This window comes from Theobroma cacao, chromosome 6 (genome assembly GCF_053813885.1).
Source record: "Theobroma cacao isolate CCN51 chromosome 6, ASM5381388v1, whole genome shotgun sequence".
NCBI classification, from domain to species: domain Eukaryota; kingdom Viridiplantae; phylum Streptophyta; class Magnoliopsida; order Malvales; family Malvaceae; genus Theobroma; species Theobroma cacao.
In genome coordinates, this window is record NC_142644.1 from 28225715 (window position 1) to 28246011 (window position 20297).

Genomic DNA, 20297 nt, shown 5'->3' on the forward strand with positions numbered 1-20297 from the left:
AATAAAATAAATGAAAAAGCAACAAATATTGAAATATCAAACAAGTAAAGATCATTGACTCGTGCTAACACAGTGACACACTACCAGCGCGTGTCCTTGCATATACCAAAATTGAAAGAAAACTTTTAACTCCAATTTCTTGGAAAACTGGTCTTCATTCTAACAGAGAGTTTGTGGCGTTCGGTCATCAGTGCTTAAACTGAGCGATACCTTGAGTCTTATTCCTTACGTCCCAGGCGATAGACCATCTTCTACCATTTGGCGAGCTATCACTAACCCACTTACACCTTCGTGGAGTTTATCTTCTTTTTATGTGTAGGTATGGGCTTTTTGATAGGAAACAACGCCTTCATCAATTTTCGGAAGGATGAATGAATTGATGGCATTGTCCTCAAATTGGCCTTCCCCCAATTTTTCGCTCTAACCATCAACAAATTCGAGAAAGCCTGTGAGTTTGGTTCTTGGATCAACCGAGAATGGAATTGGCATGTTGAGCTTAGAAGAAGAGTTCTTGATTGGGAGGTTGAGTCATGAGAGTAATTTATGGACTACCTTAAGAATATTTACCTTGATTTAGAGACAAAAGACAAGCTGATTTGGAAGTTCACACTGAGCGGTCACTATTCCTCTAACTCCTTCTTTAGATCAATGCTTTATAATGGTAGGGATAACAATGTCTTATGGAATCATGTATGGGTTAGTTTGGCCCCCGAAAGTTGAGATCTTTGCTTGGCAAGTCATTAAGGGCAAGATTGCGGTCAAAAGCGAACTGGTCAACAGAAATTGCATGAATAGCGAGGTGGCCACTTGCATTCTTTGCAACAAAGATTTGGGAACGGTCAACCATCTATTATTTACTTGTCATAAATCTCGGAGAATTTAGTCTTTGTGGTTTAGGGAGTGAGGACTTCGTTCTTGTATATCTAAGGTGTCAATTGATGAAAAATAATGTATTTCATAAGATTCAAACATTCATATTATCAAAATATATAAAAGGTGAATGTCTTATATTAAGAAATCAATTATGGATTTGTTACAAGTAAAAAAAAACAGAATGAGTTCGTGTACACACAAGATTAGGCTAAACTTTTAAAAACTTCAGATTTTTCTCCAACGAGTTGTGCTCAAATCGTCTCAGACCAATTACTACTTTTACTAATTTTATATTCCCTTGTTTCTAATATTTTTCTAACACCAACTTCATTTTTCATGGCATGTAACCATTTCCAAGTGGCAATGGCAAAGAGAAAAATGTGGAGAATCTCGTTTTTCACAATTGTTTGGTCTATTTGGCTTTACCGAAATGAGATGATTTTTGAAGGGAAACTTGGGGACCTAATGAAGGTGGATCTCATTAAAATGAGGATAACTTGGTGGGTTAGGTTCAAATGGTCGAACGATAATCCATCCATCATTGAAATTATTAACGCTCCTTCCGCTGTGGTAGTTACGAGTTCCAAGTGTCCTTCCAAAGCCTTGCTCAAGTGGGAGTGTCCTCCCAAAAGATGGTTCAAATTCAATACCGACTGTGCTGCTAAGGGCTGTCCGGGCCATCTTGGAATATGAGGGATCTTACGGAACGACAATGGGTTCGCCAAATTAGTCTTTTCCAAGAAAGCTGGGTGGGCGATGCCAATCTAATGGAAGTCCTGGCTATACGAAAGGCTATGGTCCTCTTTGCAGCATCCTCCTGGGCTAACTCCGTTGGCATCATCATCGAATGTGACTCCAAGAATGAGGTTTCATGGATTTCCAAGCCTTCCAAGGCCCCATGGAGGTTAAGGCAACTTATTCTTCAGATTTGTGCTCTTAGAGGCATAGTCCTAGACTGGCAAAGCCAACATATTCTGTGTTCCGGTAATGAAGCTGCCAATAACCTTGCCAAAACTGGGATCGAGAGACTTAATGATCATCTCCGAGTCCACCCTTAGCTCTCTGCACCTTTTGGCTTACTGCGATCCACCTGTTCCCTTGATTTTTCTTGCTGCTTTGCTCCAGTTGCAGGTTTTGGGCATAAGGAGATTATTATGGTCGTTTTACCTCCCTCAACTTGTGATATTCTTCCTTAGGTTGTCAATAGTCAAATGGGTTCTTGATTTTTACCTCCTTCAACTTGTGATATTCTTCCTTAGGTTGTCAATAGTCAAATGGGTTCTTGATTTGTTTGTTGCCTACTGAGGCTCTTTAATGACAAATCCAAAAGGCTGTTAGTGTTTTTGGTCTGTTTTGATTGAGCTATTTTTGGTTGTCGCTTGTTCTGTTCATTGTTGAGAGTCAGAAGAAAACTGAAACTCCTTTTGCTTCTGATTCTTGCTGAAACCCCCTTTCCACCTTTGTGGTTTTTGTATAGGGATTGTGTATAGATTGATTTTTGTGCTTCACTTGACTGATCTGGCATTATTTTGTAAGTTAGTGAAGTTCCCTGAGATCTGACTATTGCCCAAAATCAGACCTCCTTTTGTTTCCTTCAAGGTTTACCTCGCTACTCTTCAAAAAAAAAAAAAAAAACAATTCATTTCAATATATTTAGTTGTTTCATGAAAAGTTGAATTCTTGTAAATGTGGAGTACAGATTGATTATCAGAGTAAAGCTCAACTCCTCCATTATGCTTAACCCCAAAATCATAAAACCCACATCAACTTACAACATGTTAAAGTCATAACTCTGTGTTCTGTCTCCGTTAAGCTACTTACTGCAAGTCTACAACTAATTGTTTCTTGAACTTTCAGTTAATCAATTTGTCCAAAAAATATATTTACCAGTCACAGATTTCTTATTATCAAGACATCCTGCCTAATCACTATCTACATGACTTATTAAGTACAATCTGAATGTATATTAAACAAAATACCAGCTGAACTATATATGCTATATTTGACCTAGTAAAAATCAGATAAAGCAACTTGCCAATTAACTATCTATACTTTACTGCACGTAATTTCCACACCAATTGCTTTAGTAAGCGTATGGTTGTAATTAATTGGAGTAGAAGTAAGTTTTGAATAAGTCTTGCTAGCTATCAGGTAATTTTTTTTAAAAGAGACCTCATTTATAAAAGACTAACAAAGATGCTGAAATTGCTAAATCCAGATAATACTAATGCTGTAAACTGATGTCCTAATGAATGAATTACAGACTTAAACTAATTTTAAATATCAGGTTAATGGGTTGGTTATTTTCTTTTCTTTCCAATTGTACTTTAATAAGACAATAAGATAGGACAACCATACTTTTGGAAAAAGAAAAGTAATCTATTTCAAATTCAGATCATTTACATTTGACATTCAGATTATTTTTATTAAAATCAGTTTAAATTTATATCATTTCCAAGTTCAAATCTGAAGAGTTAAAATTATTAACTTTTTCTAATCAAATCATATTATAAACATTATATCATTAATTATTCTTATATATATTAAGATTTAAAAAATTAATTTTATTTTATAATTAAAATGAAAATAAACGTTCTATAAAGTTTAGGATTAAAACGAAATTACATAAAAATAATTCCGAAATGTTTATATTTCAATTGACATTCTCACAAGAAAAGGCTACTAAACCTATAGTACACGTATTCTAGCCCCTTCTTCATCTTGTTCATGAACCCACGTTACCTACGTGGCACAACAAATACGATGTTATCAAAAAACGTTTTTCCATAATTAAAATATTCCATTCATGTAATACGAAATTAACTTTTAGATTCATAAAAAAAATTACAACTTAATTTTTAATAATTTGAGAAAAAGAATGGAAAAAGGAAAAATGTGAAAAAGGGAAACAAGCTTCGAATCGTCGCCAATTTTCCAATGGAATCCCAAAACGCCGACGAAGAGGACCAGTTCTTTGACGCACTCGACGACTTCCCGTTTTACGATTGCCTTACCTTCGACCAATCAGATCCTTCCACGTCAGACTTATCCTCTACCCTCCGTCGCCGAACCTTCTCTAGCCGAGGAATCTCCTCCAAGGAACCCGGAGATTCCCTTCTAGAAGCCTCCACCGTCGGAGGCCGCTTGAAAACCAGTTCTAGAGAGCCAAGGTACAAACTTTACCGCGAATTGAAGGCAAATGACAACAATTTCGAGATCACTGAATCAGCTCGGGATGGACTCAACTCGGCCCTTGTCATAGAAGAGAAAAGCGACGTCGAATCCACGGTTACCACCGCGAAAAATGATCAGTTGGTTGACGGAGTCCGTGAGTCGGCCGACTCTGGCACCGAACTCAGTGAGTCACTATCTCCTTGCTCGCGTTTGCTACTGTTTATAGCTGGTTTAGTGATAAAGGCAATCGGGTTTCAGTTAAATTTGCTAATAAGCTTCATTACATTACCTCTATCGCTGTTAAGTTGCTGCTACATGTTTATTATCGATCCCTTTCAAGCTTTGAGGCATGGTAGAGCTCATTTAATCACAAAGTTGTTAAATTTATGGAATTCAACTTGTGGCTATTTTTGTCCTTGGATGTGTGAGTGGTTAAAGGATCATAAATCTATATGGAACCTCTTGTTTCGATTCGGGTGGGGAATGCTGTGGGCTACATATGTAGGCTGTGTTTTATGTGGGTTATTGTTTACTTCACTTGTGATTAGTGGCATTTTCATGAGGTATTTGGTAGAGGAACCAATGGAGATAAAGGAAATGTTGAACTTTGATTATACTAAGAGTAGTCCAGTTGCATTTGTTCCGATTGTATCCTGCACTAGTGTTGGTTGTGGTGTGAAGTGTATGAAGAAGATAGATTTTGGGAAGAATGTGGGATCCCGAGTCATACCGCCTGATCACAAACTACAGGTTACCGTTTCTTTGACATTGCCAGAGTCAGAGTACAACAGAAATCTTGGGATGTTCCAGGTATTTGTTTGATTTATGGAATGCAGAAATTGCCATTATTTTCAAGTTATCGTACTTAGTTGCATGTGTGTTCAATTTCTTATCTAGAAGTCAATTTGGGGTTTATGGTTGTGTTTGTAGTTTTAGGTTGGTTAAGTTTTGTGCTAACATTCTTTACATTTTATTATGCTCCTAGTATAACTTATTAGATGAAGTAATTTGATGTAAGAAGTTAGTAATTATCTTGTTGTTGGGTTTGAAGTGTCCATCAAGCTTAATTCTCAAGGATATGATTCTTATTCCCATAGGTCACTAACCTCTTGAGCCGGGCAAAATTTATAGCCAGTGCAGTTACATTAGAGTATGAGACAATAGCATTGCTAACCTCTTGATTCAGGGGAAATTGGTTCGTTCAGACGATATTTCTTATATTAGCATGCCCATAGGTTAGTAGTAGCTAGTTACCATGAGAGAATACCATCATGTCCCATAGGTTAGTAGCAGCCTATTACCATGAGAGAGTTCCGGAATAAGTTGAATGATGTTCTGGTGAATTAATCATTTTAATATAGGAAGTGTGAACTTAGACCACTTGCTTCCTCTCTCAAACACTAAAATTTTGAATGTAAAGCTCAGCTAAATTTTAATGTTTGTGTTACCTTTAACATGTCTATCGCATATGTACTAAATAACATCATATAGTGATTCAGGCTGATGATTTGTTGTTTGAAACATGGGTCTAGAAACAGGGCATGACAGTTTGGTAACAAGGAAAGCTGGCCATATTTATAAAATGTGTTTCTTCCTGAGTAACTGTAGTGATTTTCATTTTTCTTTATCTGTAATTCGACTCTTAACTTTTAATAACCAAATCTGTATTTGATGAATGCTAGTGCAACATTCTTTTTTTTTTTTTTGAAGGTCAGGGTAGATTTCCTGTCCATTAATGGTGAAACTCTTGCTAGTTCAAGCCATCCATGCATGTTGAAATTCAAAAGTGAGCCTATCCGCCTTCTGCTGACATTCTTCAAGGTTGCTCCTCTAGTCACTGGCTATGTTTCAGAAGCACAGACTCTAAATCTGAAGATCAGAGGTTTGAATGAAGGAATTGTGCCTACTGCTTGCTTAAGAGTTGTACTTGAACAACGAGCAGAGTACAGGCCGGGTGCTGGTATTCCTGAACTATATGACGCTTCCCTCATCCTTGAATCAGAACTTCCTTTCATCAAAAGAATTATATGGTATTGGAAAAGAACTATATTTATATGGGTCAGTATGACATCATTTATGATGGAGTTATTGTTTACTTTAGTTTGTTGTAGACCTATACTCGTTCCAAAAACAAGGACAAGAGCTGGTTCTGCTAGCAGTAGGTCTACACAGAATAGTTGGCCAGCACAGATTTGAGGCACTGCAGATTGATGATAATAATGCCATTAAAGATTTTCCTTCTGCTTGCTTACAAAATCACTTAAATTTGGTAGGGAACCTTGACTTTATTGTTCCTCCTATTTTTTAATTTTTTCAACCCTGATGTACAGGAAACTACACTTACGAGTTATAGTTGATGAGTAACTTACATATTGGCCAATTAGTTGTTGCAGACATGAAGGAAATAATGCAAGTGAAGATTTTGCATTGCTTGTGCTTTCTGTTCTCTAACACAACCAATTATATCTTTATGGCAGCCTATATAGCCCCAATGCACTTGTACTGCTTGTTGGTAATTTGTTGTCAAGGAGTGATTTTCCATGTTGGACATAAAATTTGTTTTAGTTTACATGTGGTAGCAACATCTTCCTGCTTAATTCTTGGTTGAACAAAAATTTTCAGCTATTAAGGGGGGGGAAAAACAAGCCTTTAAGTTCTTTAGCTGACATGCAAATTGATGCGTAAGTTTGTGGGAAAGTAGACAACATAGAACAGCAGAAAGAGTTGCATATATTTCACTGCTTCATGCATGTTTGCTCATGTAAAACAGCAGCCGTTTTTAGTTCTTTATTTTATGTTTGCTGTTCGTAGTATATACTTTGCTGCATCGACCAGAGCAATAGGTTTGATAAGCATCGAGTATGGTATGTGATTCGTGATGCATTAGATCACTTTGAGAGATTTTGCGAGAAAGTTAGACGATAAATGAGGATGTTTTCTTAATTCCACTGGGATATGCAAGATGGCCTATTTAGAATGGTCCATATCAACACTGTGGTAGCTTGTCTTGTAAAGGTCTGAGAAAGTTTAACATGCAGATAGTTCCATCAGCACTTGAGGTCTCTATGCTTGGCCGATGGCTACAGGGAACTCTCCTCCTTATGTGCCAAGTTTCTGTACGTGCTTGTGAAGTTCAAAACGACTCAAACTGGCTCACGTGTCAGCGTATCATTATCAGATGCAGCATCCAACATTGACTGTTTCTATATTGGTGCATGTGAACAGTTATACGAGTCGATCAACGATTACACCTCAAATTGCAGGAACCTCATGCCATGCATGACTCGTGTGCTTGTTGAACAGAAAGCCTCCCCAATTTGAACAAGCTTTTCAAGGCGGCGCATTCTATCAATGGGTATATATGAAACGTCAAGCATGTGATCCCAGCTAATTTTTAGGAGAGGATAACATGCTTTTATTGATCTTATCCATTTCCAAATTTTCGGTTCCCTTTTCTCTCCCTCATGACGAAGGCTTTAGGGTTTCTTTCTTCACATGATGAAGAAGGTATAGACCATTTTACTTTTCTGGTTCACATAATGTGGCTGATGTAAAGGACAAGTACGACGGATTGGATAAGAAGATAAAAGACAATCTGCTCCAAGTGGGCCGCAAGCAAAGCCATTTTAGAAGAATTTCAAAATTAATTCAAGCATTCATGGTACTGGGCATTTGAATCATCTGCTATTAAAACTTGGGATAGGAGGGAAAACGAATGATCGGTTACAGAAATACCGCAGTAATGAGCCGAACATCCTTTTACTTTATGACCAGTACAAGCTTATTTACTAGCCATCTTTGGTATTTTTTTTTTCTGCAGTAAGGTTAATAATCCACTTTTATAATACGTTCTGTAGTCCTCTGCAAAAGGAGACCTCCTAGATTTCTACACTTAGTAAGTTAACTGCAATTACGCGAAGCACTACTCTTGAGGAAAGAGGCACTCTTGGTGATCTCCCTTAATGGCTTGTCTGTGTACCTCACCATGTTATAAACCCAAGCACCTGACACTGCCCCAAGGGTTGGGGAAGTAAGGTATATCCATATACCTTTGTAATTATTGGACACAATTGCAGGTCCCAAGCTCCTTGCTGGGTTCATCGATGCTCCTGTTATTGGCCTGTCCAACAGCATCTTAAATCATCAGCATATATCAATTTGAAAATTACAAAGATGTACTGCTAAAAAGACGACAGCAAAGACAAAGCATGCTTAGTTTGACCCCTGGGTTGTTCTTCAAACATTTGTACCTATGTCCATTGTTGCAGAAATGTTGGACATATTCAACTTTTCATTAGCTTTTTGCTGTTTAGTTTTCTGAAGGACACTACAAATATGATTTCAATACTCAAAGATTTAAAAGCTAGGCAAAAATATAATACCCGGCAAACATCACATTGAGCAGCACGGTGGCGCCAACGGCAAGTCCAGCAAGTTCTCCAATCTACATAAACAAATTGGAAACATCATTTGCTGACGCTTCAAAACGTTTTATATTTTAATATCGTTGTCAATACAGATAAGATGAAAAGACCAAGTCACTGTCATTAACCTTATAATTCAAATACTATGGAATATATATTAGGCAAATTAATCAATGGTGAAATAAATATTGATAAGTTTAGTAGGCAAATGAGGTTGGCTACTTAATTCACCAAACCTATTACCATATACCTCCATTATTTTTCTTTCAACGAAAGAAACGATGAAGGTGAAGACTGAAGAGGGAGGACTTACAGCTCTGTTGTCGGTGGCAACACCAGATATAATGAACATGAGGTAGAAAGTGATGATGAACTCCATCACGAAAGCCTGCAAGTCAGACCCTTGTGGCGACGTTCCAAAAAAGACGTCGTGTGTTCCGTTGAACAGCAGACGAAGGGTTCCAGCCGCCAGAGTTGATCCGAGAACTTGGGCTGATATATAAGCTGGCACCTAAATTATGAAGCAAATTAAATTAACCACTGCAAACTTGTGTAGCTTTAGCTATTATCACATGGGGAACATTGCCTTGGACCCAAATTGCAGTCAGGCAATGCTTATTTAGCCTTTTGAAGAAAGGTTTAACTCTACTTTCTCAACAGGAAAATTTATTCTTAAATCTCAAGTTCTTACAGGATGACCAGATTTAGCTTAAAGTTGATATTTGTTGTTGACCAATTTTTTACAATAAGAAGGAATGGCAATTATTTTTCCTTTACTTAAAAAGAAGGTATTGACCATGCTGGCACTACTTACTTGTTTCAGAGGAAATCTTTTGCAGGTAGCAAAAGCAATGGTGACTGCAGGATTGAAATGGGCACCGGATATGTGACCCACAGAGTAAACCAAGACCATCACAGCCAATCCCCACACCATGGAAATCCCTGGAAGAGAAACCACTTTCTCATTGTTTACATTCACCACCACTGATCCACAACCAGCAAATATCAGGAAATATGTGCCCAACACCTCAGCCATCAACTGCAAATTTGAAGAACAAATCACCATTCATTCTTCTGAGACATAACTATTTACCACATAACAGTAACAACTTAGAATTAGAATTATATGGGATGAAGATTGCTGGGGTCATATGTGAAGCATGGCAATCGATCATGATCAAAGAAAAAAAAAAGAAAATTGAGTTTTTGCAGACGAGATTTGTACAAGTTAATTTGGAATATACTATTAAAAGGAAAAGTAGAAAAAGACAAGAAAGAAGAATATATAGAGTTACCTTTTGCATGAAAGGTACAGAGAAACCGATGTCAGAGCCTTTGCTTTTGGCGGCTGATGGAGGAGGATTATGATTGGCCTCACCATTTACATTCAGGACTACTCCATTACTCCCGGAGATCTCAGCCATGACTGCTAATTTTTATAGGAAAAGAAAATTAGTAAAACAGAGAAAAGAAAGGGAGAGAGCAAAACAGAGGAGACTAAAGACAGAACGATTGCTTGCTCTGCTAGCTTTTGCTCCTCAACAACCAGGAAGAAAGTGTGCAAAAACCCACCAAAGCAATCCAATTTAAAGGGCAGCCTAGATGATCCAAAAAACCAAGAGGGGTGAGAGAGAGAGAGAGAGAGAGAGAAAGAGAAATTGGATTTTGTCAACTTAAAAAAACGAGAGATTGACCATGCACCTCTTTGTTTCTTTGCCTTTCCTTTTTTTTTTTCTTTTCTTTTTACTATTATTATAGTCTTATATTTATATTTTTCATTGGAGATATCGTTGAAAAATGTGACTGAATAGGGCTTTGTGTACAGTGAAAAAGCATTGAAGATTGCTTCAACCACCCACCGGTTATACAGAAAGACATGAATGAATGCCTTTAATAGGTCCTCTCGTTGCAAGTTTGTAATCTCCTTTGGTTGAGCCCCATTAATATGGGCACACATCATAGCCGAAAACACAGCACTATATTTTGAAGTTTACTCCCAAATCCTCTCTTCTATTTGATTAAAGATAAGCTCATTACTTGGAAACTCCACAATCCACAACTAATAGTGACAAACTATGACTATTGTTCATTTTCTGTAGAGACAGCTGTGGTGATTAATTCCGGGTTGTGATTAGTACTGACAAATGAATCTGTACTTTATGATCATTCTATTTTTTCTAACTTCAAAAGGGTTTCTGTTTTTGGTTTTTATTCTTATTGTGGCCACAAGATTGCACAGACGGTAATCTGTTTGTACTGACTTAAATTTGAGATGGACTTACCAATTTTATCAGACTTTCCTAAAGAATCCGCTGTGTGTAGGTTCATAGGGCAAGCTTATAGTTCTTTGAACCTTTTCCTTGAAAAGGTGCCGTGCCATTTAAGTCTTAGAGGATAATAAATTGGTGTTTATCTATAGCTAGAGGCGCATTTAATAATGGACAATATTACAAGAGGAAAACTGGTTTTGCTGCTAGGAATCCGAAAGACTTACAGTTTTAACATAATGCTGGGTTTCTGTTAAAATGTTTTCTTTTCCTTTGTATTCGAAAACAAAACTTAGGTAGAATTTGGGTTTTATTTATTCAAGGCATTAAACAATTGGTGACAGTTCTCAGTCGGACCACCATCCCTCCCTCCTTGTCTGGGGAATTGGTAGGGTTGTTCATTTCCAAAAGGCATGGACTCCCAAATCACCAACCTCAATGTTGAAAAGGAAAAGGAAAGAAACGAAAATTTCCAGCCCAGAGCTATGTAATAATTTCTCATTGGAGAAGATTTTTTCCCTTGCATTGAATCATTCATTCCTTATACGTCTAAGAACGAGTGGAAAGCTACGGTTTGTACCAAAAAGTACTAAAAATGTCAAGAAAAGACAATTATGAAAGGTTAAATCAATTGGAGGAAAACTAAGAGAGATAATTCTGAATTATAATGTAAAGTTAATACACCCAAATCCACATGATAATCTGCTTTTCTTTGTACAAAAAAGGGGGAAGTCATATCAACCTTTCAATTAACTTGGTCTATTTCTTGTCATAAACAAAAGCTGAGTTTCGACTCAAAAAGATTATAAATTTATTAGGCAAAACAACCCTTTTTGAACTAAATAGAATCAGAAAATGTTATCAGTGTACATTTAATGTGGAACACACACATATATGTCGTTTGATGTACGTGATTGTCTATGGTGTACACCCATTGATTATGCAATGAAGTACAAATGAGAATCAACTTCCTTGTAAAAAATGTCAGGACTGGTACAAAAAAAAACAAGGAAGCTTATTATAAGGACGAGATTGTAGATAATTTCTAGTCCTCTTAGTTCCTCAAATTTGACATATATATATATATGGACTATTTTAAAAAATAACCCTTAAAGATAAAATATTTTCAAAAATAATTTTTTTATAATTTTAATTATTTTTAATCAAGTTTGATAAAATTACCCTTAATGAAATTACACGTTATGTTGTTACACGTCATATACAAAAATATATGACAAGTCATGATGAGATTGTTACACTCCATGGGTAGGTTGTTACACGCCATGTATAAAAATATGTGACAAGTTATGGTTAGATTGTTACACGTCATGTATAAAAATATGTGACAAGCCATAGTTAGGTTGTTACACATCATGGTTAGATTGTTACACGTCATGTACAAAAACATGTGACAAGCCATGGTTAGGTTATTACACGCCATGTACAAAAACATGTGACAAGCCATGGTTAGGTTATTACACGTCATGTATAAAAACATGTGACAAGCCATGGTTAGGGTATTACATGTCATGTACAAAAACATGTGACAAGCCATTGTTAGATTGTTATACGCCATGGTTAGGTTGTTACACGCCATGCACAAAAACATGTGACAAGCCATAGTTAGGTTGTTACACGCCATGTACAAAAACATGTGACAAGCCATTGTTAGGTTGTTATACGCCATGTACAAAAACATGTGATAAGTTATGGTTAGGTTGTTACACGTCATGTACAAAAATATGTGATAAGTTATAGTTAGATTGTTACACGCCATGTTGAAAAAAAAATATTATTGTTACACATCATGTTGAAAAAAAAATACTGTTATTACACGTCATGTGCAAAAACATGTTATACGCTATGGTTAAAAAAGGTTGTTACACGCCATATTGAAAAAATATTGTTGTTACACGACATATTCAAAAACATTTTATTACATTTTAATGCCTAAAATGTTATTGTTACTTACTAACCAAAACTTCAAATCCTCTCAACTTTTTTCATTTTTTTTGATAATTTGACACTGATTAAAGTGTTTCTAACATGTTTTCATAAATCAAAATACAAATTTTTTAATCTAAAACACCTACTTTGACTAAAAATTAAAAAAAATTTTAAAAACCTAGGTTTATAAATTTTAAAATTTTGAGTTTATTGGTGTCTAGGTTCCGAATTGATTCAATTAAAAGCTATTTCATATATATGTGATTATTTCTACTATTTTAGTTTTATCCAAAATACTTAAAAATCGAATTTCTCAAACAGTCACCCACCCAAGCACGTCAAAACCATTGCTTGATGTCTTGAAAGCGTAAAAAAGAGAAATTTGAAAACGTAAGAGAGAGAAATCAAAAGCAAAGCAGACGAATGTCGAAAAGAAAAATCGATAAAATTTGAAAGAGTGAAATGGTGAGAGAGAAAAATTGTTATGAATGATTTAATTTATTTGAAATAGTTTAAAGAATATTTTTATCAAATTATGACTAAAAATAATTAAATTTATTTTAATAATTATATTTAAAATATCTTTATCAAAAAAACTTATTCCTCATAATTTATATATATATCCAGAATCTCTTGCTTTGTTGAGCAATGCCAAGGGTAAAAATTGAAGTTCTTAGGTGAATCTGTGTACATTTCCTGCCAAATAGGAGTGGTTGTCAGTAAGAAAAGATTATGTCTCAATCTCGAAGCATTGCGGCTCTTTGTAATTTGTTAATGAAAACTTGTGCTTATAAAAATACTATGCAATTGCGGGTTTCGACAGACTCTCTTGTCGCTTATGCTTAACCCATCCAGCCATACGGTATCCGTTTCCTCTCGAGAATGAATGCTTATGTTTATGTTCTGAGCTAAATTTGAAGTCCGATGCACAGCTGTTGTAGCAACAGTTTCACTTTGCCGCAAAAGACTTTGTGTCTCAGGTCTATCAAGTGTCAACTAATCGCTAACCTTGACAACATTGTATCGACTCATATAGCATAGGTTTTCAAGTACTGATAAAAGACCCTTGACTACATCAGCTAATTAAATTACAGAACAACACCGAAATTAAGCACATTTTTTGTGAAACACAATCCTTCACATTTCCCTTTATAAAAGTTTGCAGGTAGGAGTGTAGGACTAAGATTGAAGCCTAAGATTAAGCAAATTATGTTGAAGACATGTTGATTAATTACAATAATGTAGAGAGGATACCAAAATCAGCTCCCCAAGTATCAGGGGATTTGGTGCGGGACTCAAGACAATTTGATTAATCACAAACTTGCTCTGCTTTGCAGAAGATCAACAAGGGTTTCAGTCCTTCACCCCCTTGGAATTTCTCGTTGAAATTCTTTATTAATAATGTATGAACTTAGCAATTATCTCCTTCCTTGGTAGGTGATCACAGACCAGCTATCATATCTTGCACATCAAGACAATAAGGGACAAGAAATTTTGTCAACGGGGAATTTCGGATATGCTTCCCTCAACACACAATAACTTTTCAAACCCTGTATCTGCTAAATTAACTCCTTGGGGGTCCTATATTTTGCGATTTGTTAGTTGATTTTTTATTCGTTGCTTCTCCGCGTTTACAGCAAGTAATGAGCCAACTCTACCCTCATTTGCCTTAAAATATATTTGGGTACTTCTATCAGATTAATATAATCTAATGGTTATGAACAAAATTCATAATTTCTGCATTAGTCCCATCGCAATGATGAGGCAGTACGTAATTGGAGATGAAAGCACTGGCGGTTGCTACTTGCTAGCCTGGCCATTGACAAGTGGCAATCTGGCATATAGACAGCTCAAAGTCACCCTTTTCATCAAGTCATTCTCCAGAATTAGAAACCAAATGGAAAATATGTTGCTTAAAGAATTATCCTTTGTTCTTTTGGCTGTAGCAGTTCTGACGGTCTGCTATGGTAGGCCTTCAGACAAACCCATGGAAGGTTGTGGGGTATGAATTTATGATTAAAATACGAGCAAAAACTGGAAAATAATGCGTTCTTGAGTTTGACTTATCTCTTTAAGTACAAAAAAGTCTATATTATATATGTCTATGGATGAAGAGACTGCACGAAATATGTCCCAGCAAAGTGATCTCATATTCTGTCATGAATTGCGTGATCATGTGATCTTATTGCCTCATCGATCATCACGATTAATAATTGCTGTTTGAGAGCCGTACTTAATTTTATTTGCACTAACGATTTGAATTTAAACAATACAATAAAAAGATTATCACGTGATCTGCACCGCTTCATTTTTTTTCTGACTGGATCATTGAAAGATCATTGTTTGATCTCTCGATTTGAGTTTCAGAGACTTGAGGACTCTGGAATTTGGTCTGTTGCTGCATTAACTCAACTTGATCTGCTGTTGCATTTGTTTTGAGAGGCTTAATCTCCTTAGCATATCACTGAATTATGACTTACAAGACCATAAGAGAGATCCTTGTTTTGACCCAATTAGGCATCTCCAAACAAGAAAATGTAAATGTTGCTAAAGTGTTCTCTTTGTGTTACTCTTTTTGAGATCCAATTAGAGCTTATCTATGCCTTATATGTAAATAGTAAATTGCATTCCCATTAACTTGTTATTATATGTGTGAAAGGAATTTCTTTTTCTCCCTACATTACCGAAGAATAAAAAAAAAACATACAAATGGACCAGGGAAACCCCCAAAAGAGAGTGCTACGGTAGGACTAATTCATGCCAATATTTAATGAAATAACCAGATATTTGGCAGCCATTAATGCATGCCACTGCTTTTGCCTACAAAGTCAACTTCATTAAATCCTGTTTTTTGCATGAATTTCCACTTGAAGAAGGGAACATTAACCGCAAATTTGTCAAAAGAGTAAAGACTTTTTGCATGCTTTTATCAACAACTACAGAAAATTTCCATTGAATCCACTGCTGAGTACCCGAAGTGGTAATCGATGGAATCAGATACCTACCAACAAAAACTCTGTTCAATGCGCATGCAACGCTCCAACCTCCCACTAACTGCCAAATAGTCACCTTTATTTTACCCCTTTTTTTATCTTTCTATTCGTAGTCATAAGCACTACCAATATAGTGTTGGTTGATTTTGCCTGTTTAATCTATGGACATTTACCATCTTCATTAGCATCGTGTGCCACTGTTTTTGGGCTTAGATTCCTGCAAATCTTCCGTTTTCACATTGGTTTCACGTTCACTTCTTCTAGATACGATTAAACCACTTAATTTGTCATGTAATGATAAGATCATCGAGATTAATTGGCTCCTTTCAAATTTACATAATTATACTGCTTGTAATTTACATAATTTTATTTATAAACCTAAAACGGACCCCGTCTCTCATTCATATGAAATTCATAACATTCAATCCACCTAATTGTGCAAGGAAGGCATTGTAGGAACTCTTTTACCCATATAAGAAAGGAGCATTACCTTGGTCCAAATCTCTCTTGGTTTTGGTATCTCTCATAAGGGTTAATATCATTTATCATGAACCCGCTTTCTAACTTAAAATATATATCTATCAAGTGGATGAAAACTCTTATTTATAAGATCTGCACTCATTTTTTATTAATGTAACACATGATTGATTATATTGATCTCATTTGTATACATAAATGTTGGACTCTCTCTCTCCACAAAAATGTAAACTTCTAGTAAACAATTTGAAGTCATATGATTTTGGGACCCAAAACCTTGGAATTTAACTCTGTTAAAGAAATGTAATAATACTAACCAATCAAAGATTATTGGAATCTCTATCCCATGTTCAAATTTCTTACCAACTCAGTTGAATGACAAGCATGTATCCATAGTCATTGATTTTTTTTCTTAAAAAAAAGAAAAGAAGATTTTGCCTTTTTAATCTATGGACATTTACCATCTTCGTTAGCATCGTGTGCCACTGTTTTTGGGCTATGATTCCTGCAAATCTTCGATTTTCACATTGGTTTCACATTCACTTCTTCTAGATACGATCAAACCACTTAATTTGTCACCTAATGACAAGATCATCAAGATTAATTGACTCCCTTCAAATTTACATAATTATTATAGTAATTACATATTATTTATAATATACGTAATATTATTTATAAATCTAAAATCTATCCCATTTTTTATTCATATGAAATTCATAACATTCTACCCATTTAATTGTACAAGGAAGACATTGTACGAACTCTTTTACCCATATAAGAGAAGGGCACTATCTTGATCCGGATCTACTTCGATTTTGATATTTCTCATAAGGACTAATATCATTTATCATGAGCCCATTTTCTAACCCAAAAAAGATACCTATTAAGTAGATGAAAGCTCTTACTTATGAGGTTTATACTCATTTTTTATTAATATAAGATTCGTGACACATGATTGATTATATTGATCTCATTTGTGTACATAAACGTTAGACTCTCTCTCTCTCTCTCTCTCCACAAAAATGTAAACTTCTAGTAATACAATTTGAAGTCATATGATTTTGTTTGCTAGAATAGGTAGAATTGAAGTGAAAATATATACAAACCAACTAATTATTCTTAGATATATGTTTATGAAAATTCAAGGGAAAAGGGGACCCAAAACCTTAGAATTTAATTCTTTTAAAGAAATGAAATAATACTAACCAATCAAAGATGATTGGAATCTCTATCCCATGTTAAAATTTCTTACCAACTCAATCGAATGACAAGCATGTATCCATAGTCATTGATTTTTTTTATTCAAAAAAGGAAAGAAGAAGCTCAAGTCGTGACCTTCGAATCAATACCAGTATAAATTTGTTGACTACAATAGTCGGTCAAGTTAAGATTTCCAACGAAATGCCATGATTGATGGAGGCTTATTAGAGGCTTTTTCTTCTTTATATATATATATATATTTTCACAAAGTGGCAGGCAAAGACCCTTGTCACATTAATTTCCTTCTCTTTGGTGTTGAAAATGCATAATATAAAATAGTATAATTTTTCAATACCTCTTTCTTTCAACTAACTGATTGATTATAACAACACTAGATATAAAGTTAATAAAGCGTATAGAATTATTCATGTTCCTCATCATCACCCCATCATTTGGCCACCACTAAAACTAGTTTACATGGGGAAGTTACAAGTACACCTTTATTTGACTTGACAAAGAATTTGGCCAAGTATACTGAAACTATAACTAATTCTCCCAAAAATATATAAAAAAATTCTCATCTCTAGCGTCATTCTTATGTAAGAAGTACGTACGAATGGTTGGGCAGGAGCCAGTACAATCGAGAACTCTAGCAAATAAGTTCAATTTGATTCATTTATTTAAATTAAATACATCCTTTTGTCCTTTTGGTTTGTACAAAATTAGCTTTTGGAGGTATTTATGGTTAGGCAGGATCAAGTCCAATCGAAACCTCTAAAGGTTCGAGTCAACTTGATTCATTTAATTGAATTAAATTTATTTAATAAACAAGATCCCAAACCTTAAATCATGTCCAAGTTCTGGTCCCGACCCAACCTGTGGATAAGTCTAGCCTATTTGGCCTTTAGGTGTAGAGCTTTATTGAACATAGATGGCTGCATAGATTGGATCCGAAGATTCGAAAACTGCATGGAGAGGATCATTTCCATGCAACTATGGTAACGTTGTAAGCCTAACGCATATCTGCTGTTTTGTAGGCCGAGAGGCCCAACTCAAGCCCACAGTTTAAGAAAAGCCCGAGGCATGCACCTATCAATCTCTTGCAATTTACTTTTCTTTTTTAATTAGGAGTAAATGGGATTTAAATATTTGTTTAAATAAAAAAATTATGTATCAATTATTGAATAAAATATTTGGGTATATTATTATTTTACTTTTAGGTACACCTATATAATTTTAAACATAAAAATTGTTTAGATAATTACACAATTTAATTAACAAAAGTAAAAATAATTTTACACCTGTACCTGCTCTTAAACTAAAACCCACCTAAAAAAAGAAAGAAAGAAAAGGCAGATGGCCAAAAAAAAAATTAAAGAAGTATAAAATTGAAGAAATAAAGAAAAAACCATCTCTGTTTCTCTGTAAAACAGTTTGGACTCCTAGATTAGGAATCCAGCTTCGACTCACTAACGACTGACCCGTAACATCGAAGCAACATTTTATTTTAAAAATAACTCCTCCCCCTCTTGTGTTTTTTGTGTTGTTTTCCCTGATCAATGATCAAACTTCTGTCAAACAAATGGTCTTTGTCGAATTTCCAATCACAATTCAGAACCAAGAGATGCCGTCCAATAAACAAAAATGCAATAAGGGCCAGCATTATTATCATAAAAGAAAGCGATTTCCAGGGAAGATCAGTTCGGTCTCCATCATTGCATCAATAAACAAGTCCATTGTCAAGTGCCGCGATCACCTGAACAAGTTTTTGTCCGAGCTAGCGCGCATGGTAACACCAACGTGCCGCCTCAAGGGCTTCGAGATTCTTAGACAGGAGGAAAAGACCGACCTCGAAACCAACAAAGTAGTTGGTCACCCTGGACTCGAACTTGAATTCGAAACCAGCTTCAACATTGTACCCCCAGTTCTTGTCATACACCGCAACCGGCTTCCTCCAATGGTTTCAGACAAAAAAGGGACGATTGTTCTTGATTTGGACGAAACCCTGGTGCATTCATGCCTCGACCCGCCTCCACCAAGGTACGATTTCATAGTGTCGAGAAATATGGACGGGGTGACGATAAACTTCTACGTGTTAAAACGACCCGGGATCGATGAGTTCTTGGAGACGATCAGCAAGAAATACGAACTTGTTGTGTTCACGGCGGGGCACGTAGCGTACGCATCGAAGGTGCTGGATACTCTTGACCCGAAGGGGCTTATATCGCACCGGCTCTACAGGGATTCATGCAAACAAGTGCGAGGGAGATTCGTGAAGGACTTGTCACGGCTGGGGAGAGACTTGAGGAAGACTGTAATCGTCGATGATAACCCAAAGTCTTTTGCATTGCAACCCAAGAACGGGATCCCCATAAAGCCGTTTGTTGGTGATCAGCTTTGGGACAATGAGTTGATGAAGTTGACGGTGTTTTTTGAGACATGTAATGTCTTTGAAGACATGAGAGATACCGTGAACCAGTACCTCGGAACGTGCTGAAGAATAAGGTGATCATTTTTGGAAACTACAATGGTGCATGTCGGTTAACCATGATTCTGCATCGGCCCATTTCTTTTTGTCAAAATTGATATACTATATGGCTACTTGCTTCAAGAATGCTTTCTAGAGTGATAGGAGGTTCCTTCAGTCATTGCATCAAGGACTGATTTTGCTTCTTTGTACTAATTAAAGAGAAATGATACATTTAGATAAATTTCTTTTGCCTATCTTAATTTTTTATTGGAGATTACGATGGCAAATTAAATTTGCATCATATCAAACTTTGTTTGTTTAATTTATAATTACTGATGTTAATTACCTAAAAATATCTCCAAAATTTCAATCATGATAATGGAATCGATAGTACCATACTATACGATTTCTCATGTTTAATTGTATTTATATACATCAAGTAAGCGTGACTTCATAATTTAATCTCTAATTA

General features: G+C 35.7%; 3 protein-coding genes across 4 annotated transcripts; 2 read left to right on the forward strand and 1 right to left on the reverse strand.

Moving 5' to 3' along the window:
* The first annotated feature begins 3710 nt into the window (after positions 1 to 3710).
* Positions 3711 to 6479, forward strand: LOC18596619 (Putative adipose-regulatory protein (Seipin)). Its single transcript, XM_007025217.3, has 2 exons — positions 3711 to 4857; positions 5758 to 6479. The coding sequence occupies exons 1-2, from the start codon at positions 3811 to 3813 to the stop codon at positions 6241 to 6243; spliced, it is 1533 nt and encodes a 510-aa protein (XP_007025279.3). The 5' UTR covers positions 3711 to 3810; the 3' UTR covers positions 6244 to 6479.
* A 1230-nt stretch (positions 6480 to 7709) lies between these two features.
* Positions 7710 to 10062, reverse strand: NIP1;2 (NOD26-like intrinsic protein 1;2). 2 transcript variants are annotated; one of them, XM_018123504.2, is made up of 6 exons: positions 10044 to 10062; positions 9767 to 9897; positions 9286 to 9510; positions 8785 to 8982; positions 8430 to 8491; positions 7710 to 8167 (listed from the first exon to the last, which is right to left on the reverse strand). In XM_018123504.2, the coding sequence occupies exons 2-6, from the start codon at positions 9893 to 9895 to the stop codon at positions 7948 to 7950; spliced, it is 834 nt and encodes a 277-aa protein (XP_017978993.2). In that variant the 5' UTR covers positions 9896 to 9897; positions 10044 to 10062; the 3' UTR covers positions 7710 to 7947. The 2 variants fall into 2 exon arrangements, with proteins under 2 accessions (XP_017978993.2, XP_007025281.3); XM_007025219.3 differs by lacking the exon at positions 10044 to 10062 and having other exon boundaries at positions 9767 to 10035.
* Positions 10063 to 18925: 8863 nt separating this feature from the next.
* LOC18596621 (uncharacterized) lies at positions 18926 to 20002 on the forward strand. The gene has a single exon (XM_007025220.3). It carries the CDS (start codon positions 18938 to 18940, stop codon positions 19850 to 19852), a length of 915 nt encoding a protein of 304 aa, XP_007025282.3. The 5' UTR covers positions 18926 to 18937; the 3' UTR covers positions 19853 to 20002.
* The last annotated feature ends 295 nt before the right edge of the window (positions 20003 to 20297 follow it).